This window comes from Choloepus didactylus, chromosome X (assembly GCF_015220235.1).
Source record: "Choloepus didactylus isolate mChoDid1 chromosome X, mChoDid1.pri, whole genome shotgun sequence".
NCBI classification, from domain to species: Eukaryota; Metazoa; Chordata; class Mammalia; order Pilosa; family Megalonychidae; genus Choloepus; species Choloepus didactylus.
In genome coordinates, this window is record NC_051334.1 from 73,955,060 (window position 1) to 73,972,211 (window position 17,152).

The 17,152-nt window shown below is 52.6% G+C and overlaps 1 protein-coding gene across 9 annotated transcripts in view; it reads left to right on the forward strand.

Annotated features, from left to right (window-relative positions):
- The first annotated feature begins 570 nt into the window (after positions 1-570).
- DLG3 (discs large MAGUK scaffold protein 3) overlaps positions 571-17,152 on the forward strand; it is a 50,744-nt gene continuing 34,162 nt past the window's right edge. For 4 of the 9 annotated variants that reach the window (XM_037821450.1, XM_037821449.1, XM_037821453.1 and 1 more), the window contains exons 1-9: positions 799-1,224; positions 4,650-4,700; positions 5,115-5,239; positions 5,478-5,647; positions 5,949-6,085; positions 6,432-6,576; positions 7,193-7,352; positions 8,902-9,058; positions 9,485-9,587. In XM_037821450.1, the coding sequence (XP_037677378.1) occupies positions 868-1,224; positions 4,650-4,700; positions 5,115-5,239; positions 5,478-5,647; positions 5,949-6,085; positions 6,432-6,576; positions 7,193-7,352; positions 8,902-9,058; positions 9,485-9,587 (1,405 nt within the window). In that variant the 5' untranslated portion in view covers positions 799-867. Of the gene's footprint in view, positions 1,225-4,649; positions 4,701-5,114; positions 5,240-5,477; positions 5,648-5,948; positions 6,086-6,431; positions 6,577-7,192; positions 7,353-7,706; positions 7,828-7,912; positions 8,047-8,901; positions 9,059-9,484; positions 9,588-10,296; positions 10,501-17,152 lie in introns of those variants that run through there. The other 5 variants (XM_037821455.1, XM_037821454.1, XM_037821458.1 and 2 more) reach the window with 5 other exon arrangements.

The window sequence follows — 17,152 nt, forward strand, 5'->3', positions numbered from 1 at the left end:
GGTTATTTCCAGGCCTAGAGGTTGATAGAACAATGGTCCTGAAGCGGAGGCCCCGGTAGGAGAGCCAGCTTCATATGCTGCCCTCTTCCTTGGTCTCCCATAGAGTCGTCCCATAGGTCATCCCTTGGGTGCCTTCTGCTGCCTCAAATCTTTACTTCTGGTGGCCCCAGCTCAGAGCAAGCCCGGAGACCCATTGAGCATCTTCCCTGCAACTCCTTTTCGGAAGTGGGGTGGGGAGAAGCGGGCAGAGGACGGGCCAAAATGGGGGGAATATGGGGGCAGGAGATTGGGAGCTAAGCCCTCCCGTGGCCTAAGCCCCCTTGCCCCCACCCCAGAGTCGGGGGTGCCGGCGAGATCGGGGAGATGGAGCTGAGCCTGGGGGCGGCACTGCCTCTGTTCCTTTAAGGAGCGGCTGTTTAGCATTCCTGCCGCTGCTGCCGCCGCTGCCGCTGCCTGACTCTGCGCCCTGATTGGCTGGAATCAACTGAGAAGGGAGCCGGGGAGAGATGCTCTTGACTCCACTCAGATCCATCCTGGGGACCAGAGCAGAAGCGGTCCTCGCAGCACCCAGCCTCTGCCCGGGCTCCCGCTTCTTCTTCGCCGCTGGGCCTCGGCCCAGGAACCACGACGGGCGACACGGAACCGCCAGTGCTGGAGGGGGAGTCGTGGGTGCGGGGCAGCGTGGGGGCAGAGGCCCCGGGACGCCCCCCCGGCCCCAGGCCCCGCTCCGCCCGGGCGCCCCCACGGGTGCCCCCCCCTTCCTGGTCCGAGCAGTGCGAGTGTGCCCGGGAGCCCGGCGGCGGCGGCGGCGGCGGCGGCGTGGAAACCGGCGTGGGCTGGGGGGTCCGAGCCGCGGGGGGCAGTGCCATGCACAAGCACCAGCACTGCTGTAAGTGCCCCGAGTGCTACGAGGTGACCCGCCTGGCCGCCCTGCGGCGCCTCGAACCTCCCGGCTACGGGGACTGGCAGGTACCCGACCCCTACGGGCCAGGTGGCGGCAATGGGGCCGGCGCTGGTTATGGGGGCTACAGCTCGCAGACCCTGCCCTCGCAGGCGGGGGCCACCCCCACCCCCCGCACCAAGGCCAAGCTCATCCCCACCGGTCGGGATGTGGGGCCAGTCCCCCCTAAGCCAGTCCCGGGCAAGAGCACCCCCAAACTCAACGGCAGCGGCCCCAGCTGGTGGCCGGAGTGCACCTGCACCAACCGGGACTGGTATGAGCAGGTATGGACCAGCGGGGGATGGGGGGGGACTAGGGAGGAGGGGTGGAGAACCGGAGGAGCAACCCAGGAGGGCTGAGGAATGGGGGCCTAGAGGCCTGGGGTTGCAGCAGGGGGAGCTGGGGCTCCAAGCCCGTGGACCCTGAGCCCTAGCATTGCAGCTGAGCCAAGAGCAGCGGTTGGAAACGTGTGGTTCCTTGTGTCTATCTGTTTGGGGGTCTCCATTTGGAGAGGACTGGGAGGAGTGTGTGTGTCAGGGGGTGGAGGTATGGCGGAGGGGCACATTTTCCTGTGTGGGGGAATTGGGTTTGTCTCCTTGCGGGGGTTTGTCAGTGTCTCTCTGTCTGGCAGGGGGCGGGAGGTTCTGCGGGGGCTGTGCGTGGTGTGTCTCAACAGGAGGGGAGGAGGGGGCACAGTGCTCTGCGTAGGGGGTACATATGTGTGTGTATGTACGCATGTTGGGGTGTGTGGGGGAAGGCAGTGGAGCTCCTGTGAAGCTATGTAGAGAAAGACCATGTGCCTGGCTTGCTGATCTTCATTCCTCGATGCCATGAGTCTCTTTCTGTCCCAGTCCCTTTGTGTGTGAATGTGCACACGGACATGTGGGGATGTCTCTCTGGATGTGGAGGTGTCTCTGTAGATAAGACTGTAAGGATAGCTGTATTTGCCTGTGTGTGTGGCTACATGTATATGTGTGTGAGCATGTGGCTGCAAGTGTGTGCATGCGGGTGGCTGTGTGTGTGTGTGTGTGTGTGTGTGTGCGCGCGCGTGCGCGTGTGGTGTCCCTGGTGAGAAGCGCTTGACAGGCAAAGGAGGGGAGGGGGAGGAGGCGAGAGACACGTCCCAAGCGAGGCCGAGAGGCTGCTGAGAAGGACGAAGGACGGAGTCTTTTGTCCAAGCAGCTCTGAAGTGTGTGTGTGTGTGTGTGTGTGTGTGTGTGCCCGCTGGGGGGGGGGGGGTGAGGGGAGGGAGCCTGAAGCAAGCTTCCTCGATCCAGAGCAGGCATGGTGCCTGGAACCAGGCAAGGGGAGGCTGCCCTGGTGCAGGGACTGGCCCCAGTGGGGCATGTCCCCTTTGAATACCCCTGGATGTGGGAGAACTTGTCCCCCCAGCCCTGACTTGGCACAGTTTGGGAGCCCCCTGGGTGCCGGGCACAACTCCGGCTTCCACTTCCAGCCTAAACTGCCAGCTTAGAAAATGGAAGGAGCATCTGTGGGAGAAGCAGCAAAATGGAGGCTGGGCTGGCAAAGCCAGGTCCCTGGCATGCATGGCGGAAGGCCTGTCTGGTTATCCTGCTCTGCAGCCCCCAGTGTGGGGAGAGAGGAGGAGGAGGCTTTGCTGTCGAGGGCAGGTGCTATTTGCCCCAGGCTGATGAACGTTCTGGCTGCCCTCTGTCCTCCTCTGGGGATAAGATGTGCTCTCGCTCAGAAGCAAAGGTGGGGACTTCCTGGGGAGAGGAGTCTTGGCTTTTCAGTCGGCACTTTCTGCATCCTTTGCCTCAGCCTCTTGCCCTCTCCAGCAAATCCCCCTCTCCTTCTGCCCTGGGGCCCTCCTCTTGCAAACACCCTCTCACACTTGCCTGGCTCAGCTCAGGGACAGGTGCCAGTCCCAGGGCTGGGCCAATTGATCGAGGTTTCTTTGCCAGGGCTGATCCCTAAATGGTTCCTGGTCCTGGGAGCAAGGGCCCTAAGTGGGAGGAGGGGGGCAAGAGGGGGCTGGGGGTAGTGGGCATCTCTGAGGCCCTGCTCAGCTGGGCTTGAGGCATGGCTTGGCACATATGGGCACACACTGTACACCAGATATATACAAGACCTGCAGGGGGGTCCTTTTGCCTGTGTGTCCATCTGCCTGTGTGTCTGCGTTGGTCATGGGGCTCTGAAGGGCTTTCGGTTCTTCCTCCTGGGATCAGTCACCAGGACAGGGCTTACAGCTGGAGTCCTCCCACCAACTCCCAGGGCTGCAGGGTGTAAAGTCCTGGGGCCAGGCCCAGAGAGGGTGGAGGCATGACTAGCCAGCCCACTCCCTCTCTCCTCCTCTCTGCTTCTTGAAGCCAAAGCTGCGTGGAGTGGAGGTTGGGCAGGGGAGGAGGCAGAGTGGGGCATGCGGAGGAGCCCCCATCTACTGTTTCCAGCTCTTCTCTTCTTGAGGAGGTGGCCAGGAGGCACAAAAGACCCAACGCAGCCAGAGAAAAATGAGGGGAGGGGGTGCCTGGATACCTGGGGAGAGAGGCCAGAGGGCTGGCTGCTCATGCCCCCTCCATGCTTGAGGATGAGAGTGGGAGCCAGGGAGCAGGTGCTGCTTGTCTGTCCAGCATCATATTTTCACTTGACAAATGGCCACATGCATGTCCTATCTGGAAGGCCACCACTGTGGATTGGTAAGACCAACCCTGTGTTTCTAACCCCTTCCCTTGCGTCTCCCCCCATGGCTACTACATGTTGAAGGCCACGGGCTCTGCTGCCAATCAGCCCATATGTCATCAGCTTCCACCTCATGGGGAATCTTGTCCACTCTGCTCCTGTCTCACTCCTGTCTTTGCCTCTGATTCCTGCCTGGATCCCACCCTGGCCCTTTCTGCTGGGGAACATGAAGGGTTCAGTATCAAAAGCTCTTTGGTAGAAAATGGCTTAGGACATTTGTTCCTTCTGCCCATGTGAGGAGTTGGGTTCCTGGGGACACAGAAAGAAGTGTACAGTGAGGGTTCAGGAGGTGCTTTGAAGGGGAAACTCCTCTTGCCCATGAGCTCTTTTGCAGGGAGGGGATAAGTGATCAAAATACCAGTGGCCTCGGTGGCTTGCTTTAATCAAATGAGTACCTGGAGATCCAGGTTCTAGCCCCTGCTCTGCCACTAGCTTCCAATGTGCCTTCAGGCACATCCCATGTCCTCTCTGGGCCTCAGTGACCCCATCTGTAACTCAACGAGGGTTGGACCAGATGGTGTCTGCTGCCCTTCCCAGCTCTAGTGTTGTGGGAGTCTATGATCCCCAAGTCAGAGAGAGCTCTGGTTCAGAAGGGGAAGGGGATCCCTGTCGAGGTCACTGGGTGCCTGCTATGGATGCTGGGAGTGGCATGGTTCGCCTGCCATGCTCCATCTCTGCCATCCCTCTCAGGCCAGCCCTGCACCCCTCCTAGTGAACCCCGAGGCCCTGGAGCCCAGCCTCTCGGTGAGTGCACCACTGGCCGGCTCAGTCTGAGACAATTGATCTGGGCTCAATGAGCAGCTGGGTTTGGCCTGACCCAGCTGGTAGCCAGGGGAGGGGGGTGGCCCCCTCGGGGGTCAGGCTGTTCCCATCTGTGGCCAAGAAGTCCCCTGGGGTGGACTCAGGCTCTATTGCTCTGTGGGGAGAGGGGTGAGGTGGAAGGCAGGCTGACCAGGGGACAGATGGCTGGGAGAGCAGAGGCACTTAGGGAACTGCCTTTGTCCCCTAGGTGAATGGCAGCGATGGCATGTTCAAGTATGAGGAGATAGTACTTGAGCGGGTGAGTCTGCCAGTGGGAGGGGATGAGAGGGAAGAGGTGGACACAAGCCGGGAGAGGGGAGGGTCCTGAGCCTCCGTGTCAAGACTCATGGAGGGACTTGCTTTGAGAGGATGGGGAAACAGCCGCCCTCAGAGGTTGCAACACTGCATCAATCAATCAACAGACTAACAAATATTAATTGACCTTGCTCGCTGAGGGAGGCCTGGGGAATTGGGGAGGGGATGGGGTTTGCTAAGGCCTCCATGCTAGAATGGCCTGCACAGGCTGGGAAGCTGCCAGGTTTCTGATGACTGGGACCCCTGCCCACCATGGTCCCTTCCAAGGCCTGGGGAACCTGCCTTGGGAGGTAGGGGGAGGTGGGGTGCCGGGAACCCTCCTTTGTGCCCTCTGAGTGAACAAACTGCACTTTGGCAGGGCAACTCTGGCCTGGGCTTCAGTATCGCAGGTGGCATTGACAACCCCCATGTCCCCGATGACCCTGGCATCTTTATCACCAAGATCATCCCCGGTGGAGCAGCTGCCATGGATGGGAGGCTGGGGTGAGGTGGCCTGGAAACAGGATTGGGGTGGCAGGGGCAGGATGGAGCTGAGGGGAAGAGGGCTGGCCTGGCAGGATGACCCTTCCATCAGAGACCTGAAGGAGAGAGGGAGAGGTGCGAGGGGTGAGGGGTGGGAGAAAGGATGGAGGAGGAGGGGAGGGGAGGGAATGGGGAGAAGGTGGGAGAGGGGGTGGAGGGGCTGTGGTGCAGTGTCGTGCCTCTCGGGCTTCCCCCACAGGGTGAATGACTGTGTGCTGCGGGTGAATGAGGTGGACGTGTCGGAGGTGGTGCACAGCCGGGCTGTGGAGGCGCTGAAGGAGGCGGGTCCTGTGGTGCGGTTGGTGGTACGGAGGCGACAGCCCCCACCCGAGACCATCATGGAGGTCAACCTGCTCAAAGGACCCAAAGGTGCGGCCCTCCGGGTTCCGTTGCTCTGGCCAGAACCCCTTACCCCTGGGTCCTGGCTGGCCTGGTAGGAAATGGAAGGGAATGGCCCGACTCCTTGCCTGATCCCCATCCTACCCCTTTTTCCTTCTTTCTTGACCTCAGGTGTCACCCTTGCTGACCTCAGGATCACAGCCTAGTGCTTGGGATCCCCAGGAAAGCTCCCATGAGGCTGGTGGGCTGGCTGGGCAGAGGGAGATTGGGTTTGGGATGACCAGGCTCTCTGACCTCTCCTTGTGTCCACCCCCTGCTGGCTCCCACTCAGGCCTGGGCTTCAGCATTGCTGGGGGCATTGGCAACCAGCACATCCCAGGAGACAATAGCATCTACATCACCAAGATCATCGAGGGAGGTGCTGCCCAGAAGGATGGACGCCTGCAGATCGGGGACCGGTTGCTGGCGGTGAGACGGCCTTCACTGCAATGTCCAAGTGGTAGGGTGGGCAGGTGGAGCTCTAGCACCTTCTCACTCCACCTAAACCTCATTTAGGGACCAGGCATCATGGGGAATTTCAAGAGCATCATCTCAATTGTGTTTACCCAAACACCAAGGCCTGAGTTCTCTCCAGAGCAGGGGCTCCCTTACCCGCCCTACCCCCATCTCCCTCCTGCCTCTCTGCTCCTCGTAGGACTTTACTCAGACCTCTGTTTGAGCCCTGTTGGATTTCTCTAAAAGGGCACCCCTCAGGGTTTCCTGGAAAGGCCCTCTCTTCTCCCAAGTGCTAGCCCTAGGATCTCTCCTTTTCTAGGTGAACAACACCAATCTGCAGGATGTGAGGCATGAGGAAGCTGTAGCTTCACTGAAGAACACATCTGATATGGTTTATCTGAAGGTGGCCAAGCCAGGCAACCTCCACCTCAACGACATGTACGCACCCCCAGACTATGCCAGCAGTACGTACCCATCCAGCTCTGTTCCTGGCCTGAAGCCCCTGCGACCTTGGTCTCTGGTGGGGAAGAAGTTCGGATCCCTTGTTTAAGAGAGAGAGTAGAAGACTAGTGCCCCAAAGAACTGGGTCTGAATCCCAGCTCTGTCCCTTTAGAGCTAGGCGACCTTGGACAAGTCCCTTTCACCTGTCTTCAGTTTCCTCTTTGGCAAAAAAAAAAAAAAAGGAGCTAATGATATATGTCCTGCCTTCCTCATAGGACTGCTGCAAGGATCAAATGAGATCATGGACGAGAAAGCTCTTTGAAAACTGTATTAAGCTATAGATATGTGAGGGCTTATTATTAGTCACACCTCCAGTCATGCCTTTCTTTGTAGACTGCCTTGCCTTCAGCTTTCTAAGACTCACAGGAGTGAGCCCGGGATTCAGAAAGGGACTGTGGAGGTGTGGAGGAGGGACCATGGAGGGGGTGGAGTGGGGAGGAGAGGCCCATGGAATTGGCTTGCCTTGGTCTCTTTTGTACCTGAGGTGAGATGTGGGGGGGAAAGTCCTTGCAGGACGTTGGGGGTAGGGTCCCCGCCTGGAATGGTGTCTGAACTTTTCTCTCCTCTTCCTGATTCCAGCTTTCACTGCCTTGGCTGACAACCACATAAGCCATAATTCCAGTCTGGGTTATCTCGGGGCGGTGGAGAGCAAGGTCAGCTACCCTGCGGCTCCTCAGGTTCCCCCAGCCCGCTACTCGCCCATCCCCAGGCACATGCTGGCCGAGGAGGACTTCACTAGGTAAGACCCCTGCCTCCCCCACCATTCATCCTGTGCAGGGATGGGGGACGAGAGGAATCGGTTCTTGGTGGGCCACAGGACTCTTTGGAGTATGGCAAAGAAGAGGCTAAGTCCCTCATCGCTCCCTGCTTTGGAGTCTGAGGCCCTCTCTTGGCCCTTGGGGCTCTTGAGAGGGACAGAGGTAGTTGCAGGGACGCGTTCTGCCGTAAGGGGGCGTGCCGAGCGTGTGGCCCCGGATCCGAGTGTGGAGGAAAAGGGTGGGGCTGAGGGGCTGCGGGGGTTTCGTGCTCGGAGATCGTTGCAGTCCCCCTCTGCCGCTTCCGCCCCAAAGTCGAGAAGAAAGCCGGTCAGCCCGTGGGGTCGGCGGGACGCACGGAGGCTGGCGGGCCTGGGGGCCTCTCAGGGAACAGCCCCGCCCCACTCCAGCGGCTGCCGCGGAGGAACTGGTCCAGCCGGCCGGGATTCTGGGGGACAGGTTTGCGGGGTGGGGCCTGGGAGGCTGCCGGGCTGGCTGCAGTGGAGCCGGAAGGGTAGGCGGACGGGGCAGAGCCGTAGGAGCTATGGAGAGGGCACGCAAATTCTCAGACTCCGGCTTGGCCCTGGGCTTGGGCTTGGGCTCAGCCTCGGCCTGGAGGAGGGCTTCGCAGAGGTGGGCCTGGCCCCTCCGCTCCCTGCGGCCTGGAGGGGATGCAAGGTAGGAGACCTGGGGCGTGAGGAAGAGCATCCAGGACTCAGGGACTCAGGGACGGAGCCCCGCGCCAGTGACTGGGAAAGAGAAAGGACTTGGGGGCTCCTCAGATAAAAGATGCTTACTACAAGTGAAGGTGGTGGGCCAGGAGTGTGTGCTGGGAGTCAGGTTGTGTGGATATCCATGTGCGGCCCAGTGTGCCTGTGACCATTTATGGAGGGATTCCTTAGGCATGTTTAGTTTTAGCTGTATTATTTTGTGTGTTCTCGCCCCCTCGTTAGGCTCATAAGCTCCTTTGGGGAACCTGAGATTACTTTATCTGTCTCCCACATCACGTAGCAAGGGTACATAGTGGTAGCTGGTGACTAAGTATGTTGTTGGGGAAGGAGGAGGTCATGTTTGGTGGGTGGAATTTTGAGACTATGGAGGAAGCATGTGTAAGAATACAAATTTTGTGGATGGTGAGTGCAGTCAACCCCAGGGTGATTCCACTGCTCCTAACTGATACCGCTCCTTGTGATCCAGGTTCCATTACACTGGTTGGCAGGATAGGGGAATCTGGGGAGGAAGAGGGCCAGTGAATAGGCTCTGAGATTGGGTGTCTAGAGCCCAGGATAGAGGTTCGTTGACCAGACAGGGTAGGAGACTATCCACTGGGAAGTTGACTCTAAGCCCTGAGGAAGAAGGGAGGGAAGAGGAACTGAAACTTGGCACCTGGCAGGAAAGAGCAGCCAAGCGGTTTTCAAGAAAGGAAGGGAGGGATAGGGTATCATACCCACAGAGGCCTTGGTTCCAGGCCGGCCCTCACAGGAAAGAGTTTATATCTACCTTGTCCTGACCCCTCTTCTCCTTTCCCACCAGAGAGCCCCGCAAGATCATCCTGCACAAGGGCTCCACAGGCCTGGGCTTCAACATTGTAGGAGGAGAGGATGGAGAAGGCATTTTTGTCTCCTTCATCCTGGCAGGAGGCCCAGCTGACCTGAGTGGGGAGCTGCGCAGGGGAGACCGGATCTTATCGGTGAGGAGACAAAGGGAGGTGGGAGGATGAGAGCTGTGCCAGTCTAAAAGGGAAGAGAGGAGACCTTGCTTTTTCTCCAAGGAATGCTTCTTGAGATTGGGGAAAGGGCTCAGAGCTGGGGAAACTTACCTTGTCTTTATAGATAACCTTAGTGAGGGACAGGGACCAAGAGCAGACTTATCCTTGAGGAGGAAATGGCTGTCTTTTGGTTCTTAACCCTAATTGGCATTTGATCCACACAAAGATAATTATTACGTTAGAGCTGTTGTATCCTTTAGGTCTCTTCTTAGGGGGCAAGGATGGGATGTTGGAAAAGGCATCCAAAAAGGCTTAGGGATAGGCTACCCAGCTCCTTCTCCTGACTGCCAGGACAGGGGAGTCCTTTCTTGCTTTGGGGGGTGGCTCACAGCTCCTCTCTTTGTACAGGTGAATGGAGTGAACCTGAGGAATGCAACTCATGAGCAGGCTGCAGCTGCTCTGAAACGGGCTGGCCAGTCAGTCACCATTGTGGCCCAGTACAGACCTGAAGGTAGGAGAAGGGGAGGTGGGAAGAGATGGTTTGGGGAGGTTAGACTTGTATGAAGGGTTGGCTTTTTGCCATTGATAGGTAATGAAGCCGCTTGACCAGGTCCCTTCTACCCTAGTGCAGTAACCTTTTCCTCTCTCCTTTGCATTCTGGGCTGGGATGGGTTTGGTCAGCTGGGAAGCATCAATCGGGTTGTGTTCAGCGCCTGCTAATCAGGACTGCAGTGCAGCAGAAGGCCAGCAGTGGGCAGCAGCCTCCAGGAGGAAGCACTGAGATTGGGGAGACTGGAAAAAGAGGAGGGGAGGTGGAGGGCTCAGAGGGGAAGGCATGGAACTGGGTCCCCTGGAACAGAAGGAGGGTAGGGTAATGAGGTCCGGCCTACGAGATCTGGGACCCAACCTCTAGGATCCCCCACTCCCCTCCCCCCATCAGAGTGACCGTGAAAGACCCACAAACGCGCCTGGAAAGCCTTTGGAAGTAGGGGATGAGGAGTCGATTCCCCCTCCCCTGCGGGGGGCCTTCTTTGTAGTCTCAGCAGTACTCAGGCTTGGGGGCTAGTGGGCGGGGCCGTTTATGCAAATGAAGGCGTTCGATTGGCTGGGGTCAGCCAAGGCCCAGGTGCCGAGGTGAGCTGCGGGAAGGCACGCCCTGGCCAGCTGGCCGGCGGGGTGGCCATTGGCTGGACAGGCGCGGCCTTCAGCCGCACGCCCCGCCCCCTGACCCAGACGGAGGGTGCCGGGCGCCCCTCCTTTCCCCTTCGTGCGCTTCAGGCGTCTCCTCCTCCTTCTCCCTCCCGCTCCCTCCCCCCTCCTCCCGCGCGCCCCGCTTTGTGTCCACGGTCTCCCGCGCGGGACGGAGGGGCCGTCTAGAGCTTGCGCTTCCTCAGGACTAGACCTGGACTTCGATCCCGCGCCAGGTGAGGTGGGGCGGACGGGGAAGAGGCTTCCCCCTCACAGTTCCCCCTAGCCTCCCTACAGTTCTTTTCTTGGCTTTTCTCTTTTCCAAGACTGCGCCCCCCCGAATCCCTTCGCTGCACGCCCCTAACTCCCCGCGCTGCGCGCAGCCTTCTTTCGCGCCCCTCCTGAGGGCCCCCCCTCCCGGGGCCCCGAGGAGCGCTGGCGCGGGGCTGAGAGAGCCCTGCTTTAACTCGGCCAGGCCCTGCCTGGCCTGCCTTCACCCCTTGGCCATCACCTCGGCCCGTCCGAGAAGTGTGCGCCCTTCTTGCCCCAGGGCCTCGGTCCTGCCTTCAGCCGCTTTCCTGCCCGCAGCTGCGCCCCCGGCAGCTCTCTCGGATCACTATCCCCAAAGGAATTTTCTAACTCTTCCCGCCCCCTCCCCCCTCACGCGTTTTGCCACCAAACCTGGCTACCTCTGTGAACACCCGAGATTGGCTTGGTGCTCTCCTTGCCCTCCCCCCTTTGTTCGCCAGGGTTTTCCTCCAGTTCCCGACTTATTTTGTCCCGGAGGACTGTAGCGCCAAGACCCCCTTGGACACCTAGGTCCTGCGGGGTGGTAACTAGGGTGGAAGAAAGGGCCTCTCTGGCAGGTGCCCTGGTTCCTCCATAAGAAGAGGAGAGGCGGGGAGCCCTGTCGCCAAGCTGAAAAGGATCAAAAATACCTACTTTTGTGCTTTCCGGCCCTTGCTCTTGATCAGTGCCTCAAGCCTAGAGCCCAAGGGGGAAAGCAAGAAGAGAGGGGCCTGCCAACAGCCACCTTTTGGCACGAGGCTTTTTGGATGGGGAACAGAAGTGTAGGGAGGTAGCAAATAGGAGGGCTTGTTGGTTTGGGTAATGGGAAAGAGGATGCAAATGGATACTTTGAGTCATTTCTCCCCATGTTTGGTGTTCAGCTTCATGACAAGGAACACACCTTGGGGTTATTGTTTTTATGAATTCTGCATGTGCTATTTGCTTCTCAGCATAGAGAAGCAAACACGTCTGATTTTTATTAGCAACCAATATTTATTCATTTCAGGCCCACAACTTAGAAAACATAAGGCTTTGCAAAGGAAATGGTTTCTCTTGCAGATTTGTGAGTGTGTGCGTGCGTGTGTAGGAGAAACTGATGTGTTTCTTTCGGTTTTGCTCTCTGATGTTGGGCACATGGAAACAATACTGTGAATTTAGAGTGTCTGGTGGTAGTGTATTGGAAACTAGTGACTAGAGATTTCTGTCACTTTTTGGGGGTGGTGGTGGAATGCAGCTGGTTTGCATAAAAAGCTGTAGGTTTCTGGGGTAAGGGGATTCCTGCAGTGTTTATTGTTCTCTGAGCATATTTCTGAGAATCCTATATGTATGTTGAGGTGCTGTCATTATGTTAGGTCTTTCTACCACTTGCTCCACAAGGCTTTTCTTCTCTTAAGATTTAGTTGAACCACTGTGGTTAAGGCTCTGCCAACCTGGTCTTCTTTCTTTCTTTGGTTTGGTAAATCCAACAGTGTCCCAACATGCAAAAACTTTTTTTATTCCATTTGAAAATGGACCCCTGGAGATGGGTCCAGAGGGACTATCAAGCATTCCAGGTTGGGCTCTGGGTTTTCTTTGATAAAGTGCTAATTTTAAAAAATGAAGACTTCATGGTGATCCTTTTATAAATATATTAAGTACTGTTCTTTGGAGGATTGCATCACAGTGGTATTTACAAAATGAATAATCCAAATATATGTCCTTTGGCTAAAACGACAGAGATTTTGCATATTATTGGCCAAGTGAGGGTTCCTTATGTGGTTTTTTTTTTTTTTTTTTTTTGCTTAGAGCCATAGAATGTGAAAGCTGGAAAGGATCATGTAGTCCAGCCCCTCATTGTGCAGGCTGGAACAGTGACCTGGGAGCAAGGACATGACTCGCCTAAGGTCATAAAGGGAAGGTTGCCGAGGAGGGTCAGCAATCTGTTGACTCCTGAGGTCCACCAGTCCAGTCAGGACAAAGCCGTTCTTGTGAATACCTGAGAGACCTAAGACAGAGTGGAGACGCAACAGGAAAAGGGACTGGGGAAATAACAGAAGAGAGACTAGGGAAAGAGCCTGAGAGAAAAATTTGTGAGTGAGGGAGTATCGGAGTGATCTCCTCAGTGGCTACTGAGGTGCCATTGCCAAACCAGTGTAACCTTTAGCTAGAGATTCCTTAGCATGAGAGCTTATAGAGTAGCTTTGGATAATTAGAGCTGTCAGAGTAATAACAACTTTTTCTCCTTTTTTAAAAAATGGCTTTATTGAGATTTAATTCGGATACTGCACAGTTCATCCTTTTAAAGTGTACAATTCAGTGGCTTTTAATATGTTCACAGAGTTGTGCATCTATCACTTAATCAATTTTAAAACATTTTCATTACTTCTCTCATCCTTTTAATACATGAATGGGGAAGGAAGGAGGAGGTTACAAGCTTTGCAAGATGATAGGTTTAGGATGGTTGCTTTCTAAGGTATTTCCCCTGGGCGGATCTCCAGGTTGCTGCATGGCAACTTGGTGGGAATGCTCTAACCTAGAGATTCTTTCATATATCTGGTTTGCCTAAAGTGGGTTCAAACCATAATGAAGAATAGGAACCATATCTTTGTATTTCAACTTTGTATTCTGTCGAGCATGGATGCTTAACAAGTATTTTTACAATGAAGCTTTGGAAAATATTAAAATAGAAATAGAAGTGCTAAATGATGAGGTACCACGGTGAGAGATGCTGTTTAATAGTTTCACTCCTGATTGCTCCAAACCATTGTGGACACAGCAATCCTACCTATTAGCTAAAAATAGCCTGATGTTATTGGGCATGTATAATCCTGCTTAACATTCAAATTGAAAATTTAAACAACTGGCTCTTGGCAAAGGCTCTCTACCAATCTGTTCTAAACGAAAAAATATTTTTCTGTGATTTGTGGAATTGCTCCATCAAGGGAAGGATGAGCTTCATATCATAACATTTTTATTTGTGAACATCTACTTTTTTCTCCCTCACTTCATGTCAGCCTCTGTTTATAAACTGAGCTAGTATTTTTCTGGAAAGCCCTTTAGATTTCACAGTAAAACCTGATCCAGAAATCAGGAGGTGAGTCAGAAATCGGTCCCTAAGGTAGCTAAAGTGGGAGCTGATCCTTTGTGACCAGTATTTTCAACTGGAATGTAAATCCAGATAGCTAGGGGGACAGGGAGAGGGAGAGAATGAGAGTTTTCCAAAACTTAATTTAAGGTTCTGAATAAGCACTTTTGCCGTGGAAGCACTTTCAGGTGAGACTTGGAAGAGATGGGCATCAATATTGACAATAACTTGAAAGTATAAAGGAGAATTTTTCCCATAACATGTAAGCGGCTATCCCTATTCCTCCTCGTGTTTGAGAGCAAAGCATATAAACATAGCTGCTACCTTATCATCATGGTCTCTGGAGATCACAGAGGTAAAGTACACCAAGGTAAAGAATTAAAGTCCCCAAACTCCTATTGCCATCCTAAAAGAAGTCTAAGGTAAGGAAAGAAGAAAATGAATTCAATTAGCAAGCATTTCTGTGCTGCAAACTATTTGAAGGCACCTGCAATTGTATTCATCTTTGTCCCCAGCACCTAGTCTGGAGCTTGACACATGATTTGTCGAATTGAATATCTTTGTTCCAGGTGCTTCTGTAAGCATTAAACTTCAGGATAGCTCTGTGGGATGGGTGATATTATTCTCATTTTACAGATGAGGAAAGTGAGAGTCAGAGAGGTTAAGTGACTTGCTCAAGGTCACACAGCCAGTGGGAGTCAGAGTCAAAGTCTGAATTCAGATTTCCTGAAAACTTCTGGTCCAGGGCTTCTACCACCGTGCCACAACTACCCCTTACCACAGCAGAGAAGCTGTGAACTCCCTCTCCTTACACAGACACATTTGGAGACAGCAAAAGATACGGCTCTGAGACATTTCAGGTGCTGGAAGCTGTTAACAAATGGAGTAAAACCAACTCCAAATCTCAGCTTTTTAGTCCTGATTACCACAAACTCCTGACCCAAAGGAGGAAGTAACCTGGGGAAAGAGGAGCTGCTAGAAGCCTGAGTGAGATCCCCTCTGCTGCAGAAGTAAAGTGGATTTAGGAAGACTGCTAGGGAATATTGTGGGGGGAACCCCAGGAGAAGTCAAAAGGTGGGAGTTGATTTGCTTGACTTGATGGCAAATGTGTGAAGGCTTAAGTATATTAATGCAATAAGTAGGCATTTCTCATTTCTTCAAGTGAAATTGAGTTTTGTCATTCATTTTTTATAACAGCTTTATTGAGATAATTCACTTGCCATACAATGCTCTCATTTAAAGTGTACACTTCAGTTGTTTTTAGAATGTTCACAGAGCTGTGCAGCCACAGTCCATTTTAGAACAATTTTGTCATCCTAAAAAGAAACCCCGTACTCTTTAGCCATTAGTACCTAATTCCTCCATCCATCTCAGCCCTAGGCAACTGCTAATTCACTAACCTGTCTCTATGGATTTACCTATTCTGGACATTTCATATAAATGAAATCATAGTAGTAATCATAGCAACATGTGATCTTTTGTGTCGGACTTCTTTCATTTAGCATGTTTTCAAGGTCCATCCTTGTTGCAGCATGTATCAGTACTTCATTCCTTTTTATGGGGGAATAATATTCCATTGTATGGATAGACCACATCTTGTTTATCTACTCACAAATTGCAGGACATTGGGTTGTTTCCACTTTTTGGCTATTATGAACAATGCTGCTTATGAACATTGGTGTACAAGTCTTTGTGTAGACATCTGTTTTCAATATATAGACCAAGGGGTGGAATGGCTGGATCATATGGTAATGCTTATGTTTAAACTGGAAGAATGGCCAGACTGTTTGCCAAAGGGGCTACACCATTTTACATTCCCACCAGCACTGTATGAAGGTTCCATTTTCTCTTTATCCTCGACAACACTGGTTGATATCTTTTTTTATTTTTAATTTTTTTTTGCTAGAGAAGTTGTGGATTTAATACCTATCTTTTTGATTCTAGCCATCCCAGTGGGTGTGAAGTCGTATCTCATTGTGGTCTTCATTTGCATTTCCCTGATGGCTAATGATGTGGAGCATCTTTTCATTTGCTCATTGTTTACCATTCGTTTTTGCTTTGCTCATTCCCCTGATTTGATTCTCACCCTGTTTCCAAACTGACCTGAGACCAGAGCAAGCTAGCTATGTTATTTATTACTCAGGTGATTTAGAAGGGACCCGGAGCCAACTACCTCTCACTCTTATCATGTGTGCTGGAGGGGTTTCAAGCTTGGGTGTAGATAAGTTCAGTTAGGAATGCTGACCTGATAAAAATGATAGCATGTAAAAAAAAAATGAACAGCTTTATTGAGATATAATTCACATACTGTGAAATTCACCCATTTAAAGTGTACAATTCACTGGTTTTCAGAATGTTCACAGTTGGGCACCTGTCACCAGAATCCATTTTAAAACATTTTCATCACTTCAAAAAGAAACCCTGTACCCATTAGTAGTCACTCCCTATTCCCCTCTCCACCCCCACCCCCCACCAGCCCTAGGCAACCACTAATTTTACTTTCTGTTTTTATAAATTTGCTTGTTCTGGCCAGTTTAGATAAATGGAATCACACAATATGTTGTCTTTTGAGACTGGCTTCTTTTACTTAGCATGATGTTTTCAAGGTTCATCCATGTTGTAGCATGAATCAGCACTTCATTCCATCTTTTTGCCAAATATTACATTGTATGGATATATCACACTTTGTTTATCCACTCACACATTGAAGGACATTTGGGTTGTTTCCATCTTTTGGCTATCATGAATCATGCTACCGTGTATATTTGTGTACAAATTTTTTGTGTGAATGTATTTTTCTCATTTCTCATTTCTCTTGGAATTGCTGGGTCATAAGGTAACTCAAAATTTAACATTTTGTGGACTTGCTACACTTTTCCCCCAAACGGCTATACCCTTTAGGCTCATCCTTTTTTGTAAACTTAGAATAGGAAAAAAAATTAAGCTTTCTTTCCAGTTTTGCTCCCCCCACCCCCGGAGCTGAATTTCATATACGGGTGTGTGTGTGTGCGCATGCACGCATGTGCGCACACCCTAGGTTTTTCCATATTCCATGTAGCCCAAGGACATGGTAACTGGATTTGGCAAAACATTCAGAACCTAGCTAGACAGGTGCCTTCTTGCCCTTGTTAGATAGTTTGGGGCAAAATCCTAGGAGCTCTGGTGTCTGTAAAACATCAGTTCTTTTGATGGGGTAGAATGATAGAATAAAATATAGTAATGAGAATGAATTAATTCTTATTATAGCTTTATAGGATTGCTTCTACATTTAATGTGTTGCTTGCTGAAATACTGACCCCGATAATTATTCTGTTGCTTTGTTTAAAGCTTTAGTCTTATATTCTATGAGGGTAATTGTTTTAATAGGAAAATAGAATAAGTAGAACAATTTGGGCCCACCATTGTCACTGAATTTTTTTTTTAAATGCTGTTGCTGATTTTTCTCCCTTTATGTGGCGAATATGCATATAATGTTAAATCCTATGGGGATCATCTTGGAGGAGAAGCCAGAGTTCTGTCTGGACTATCTTTAAGTA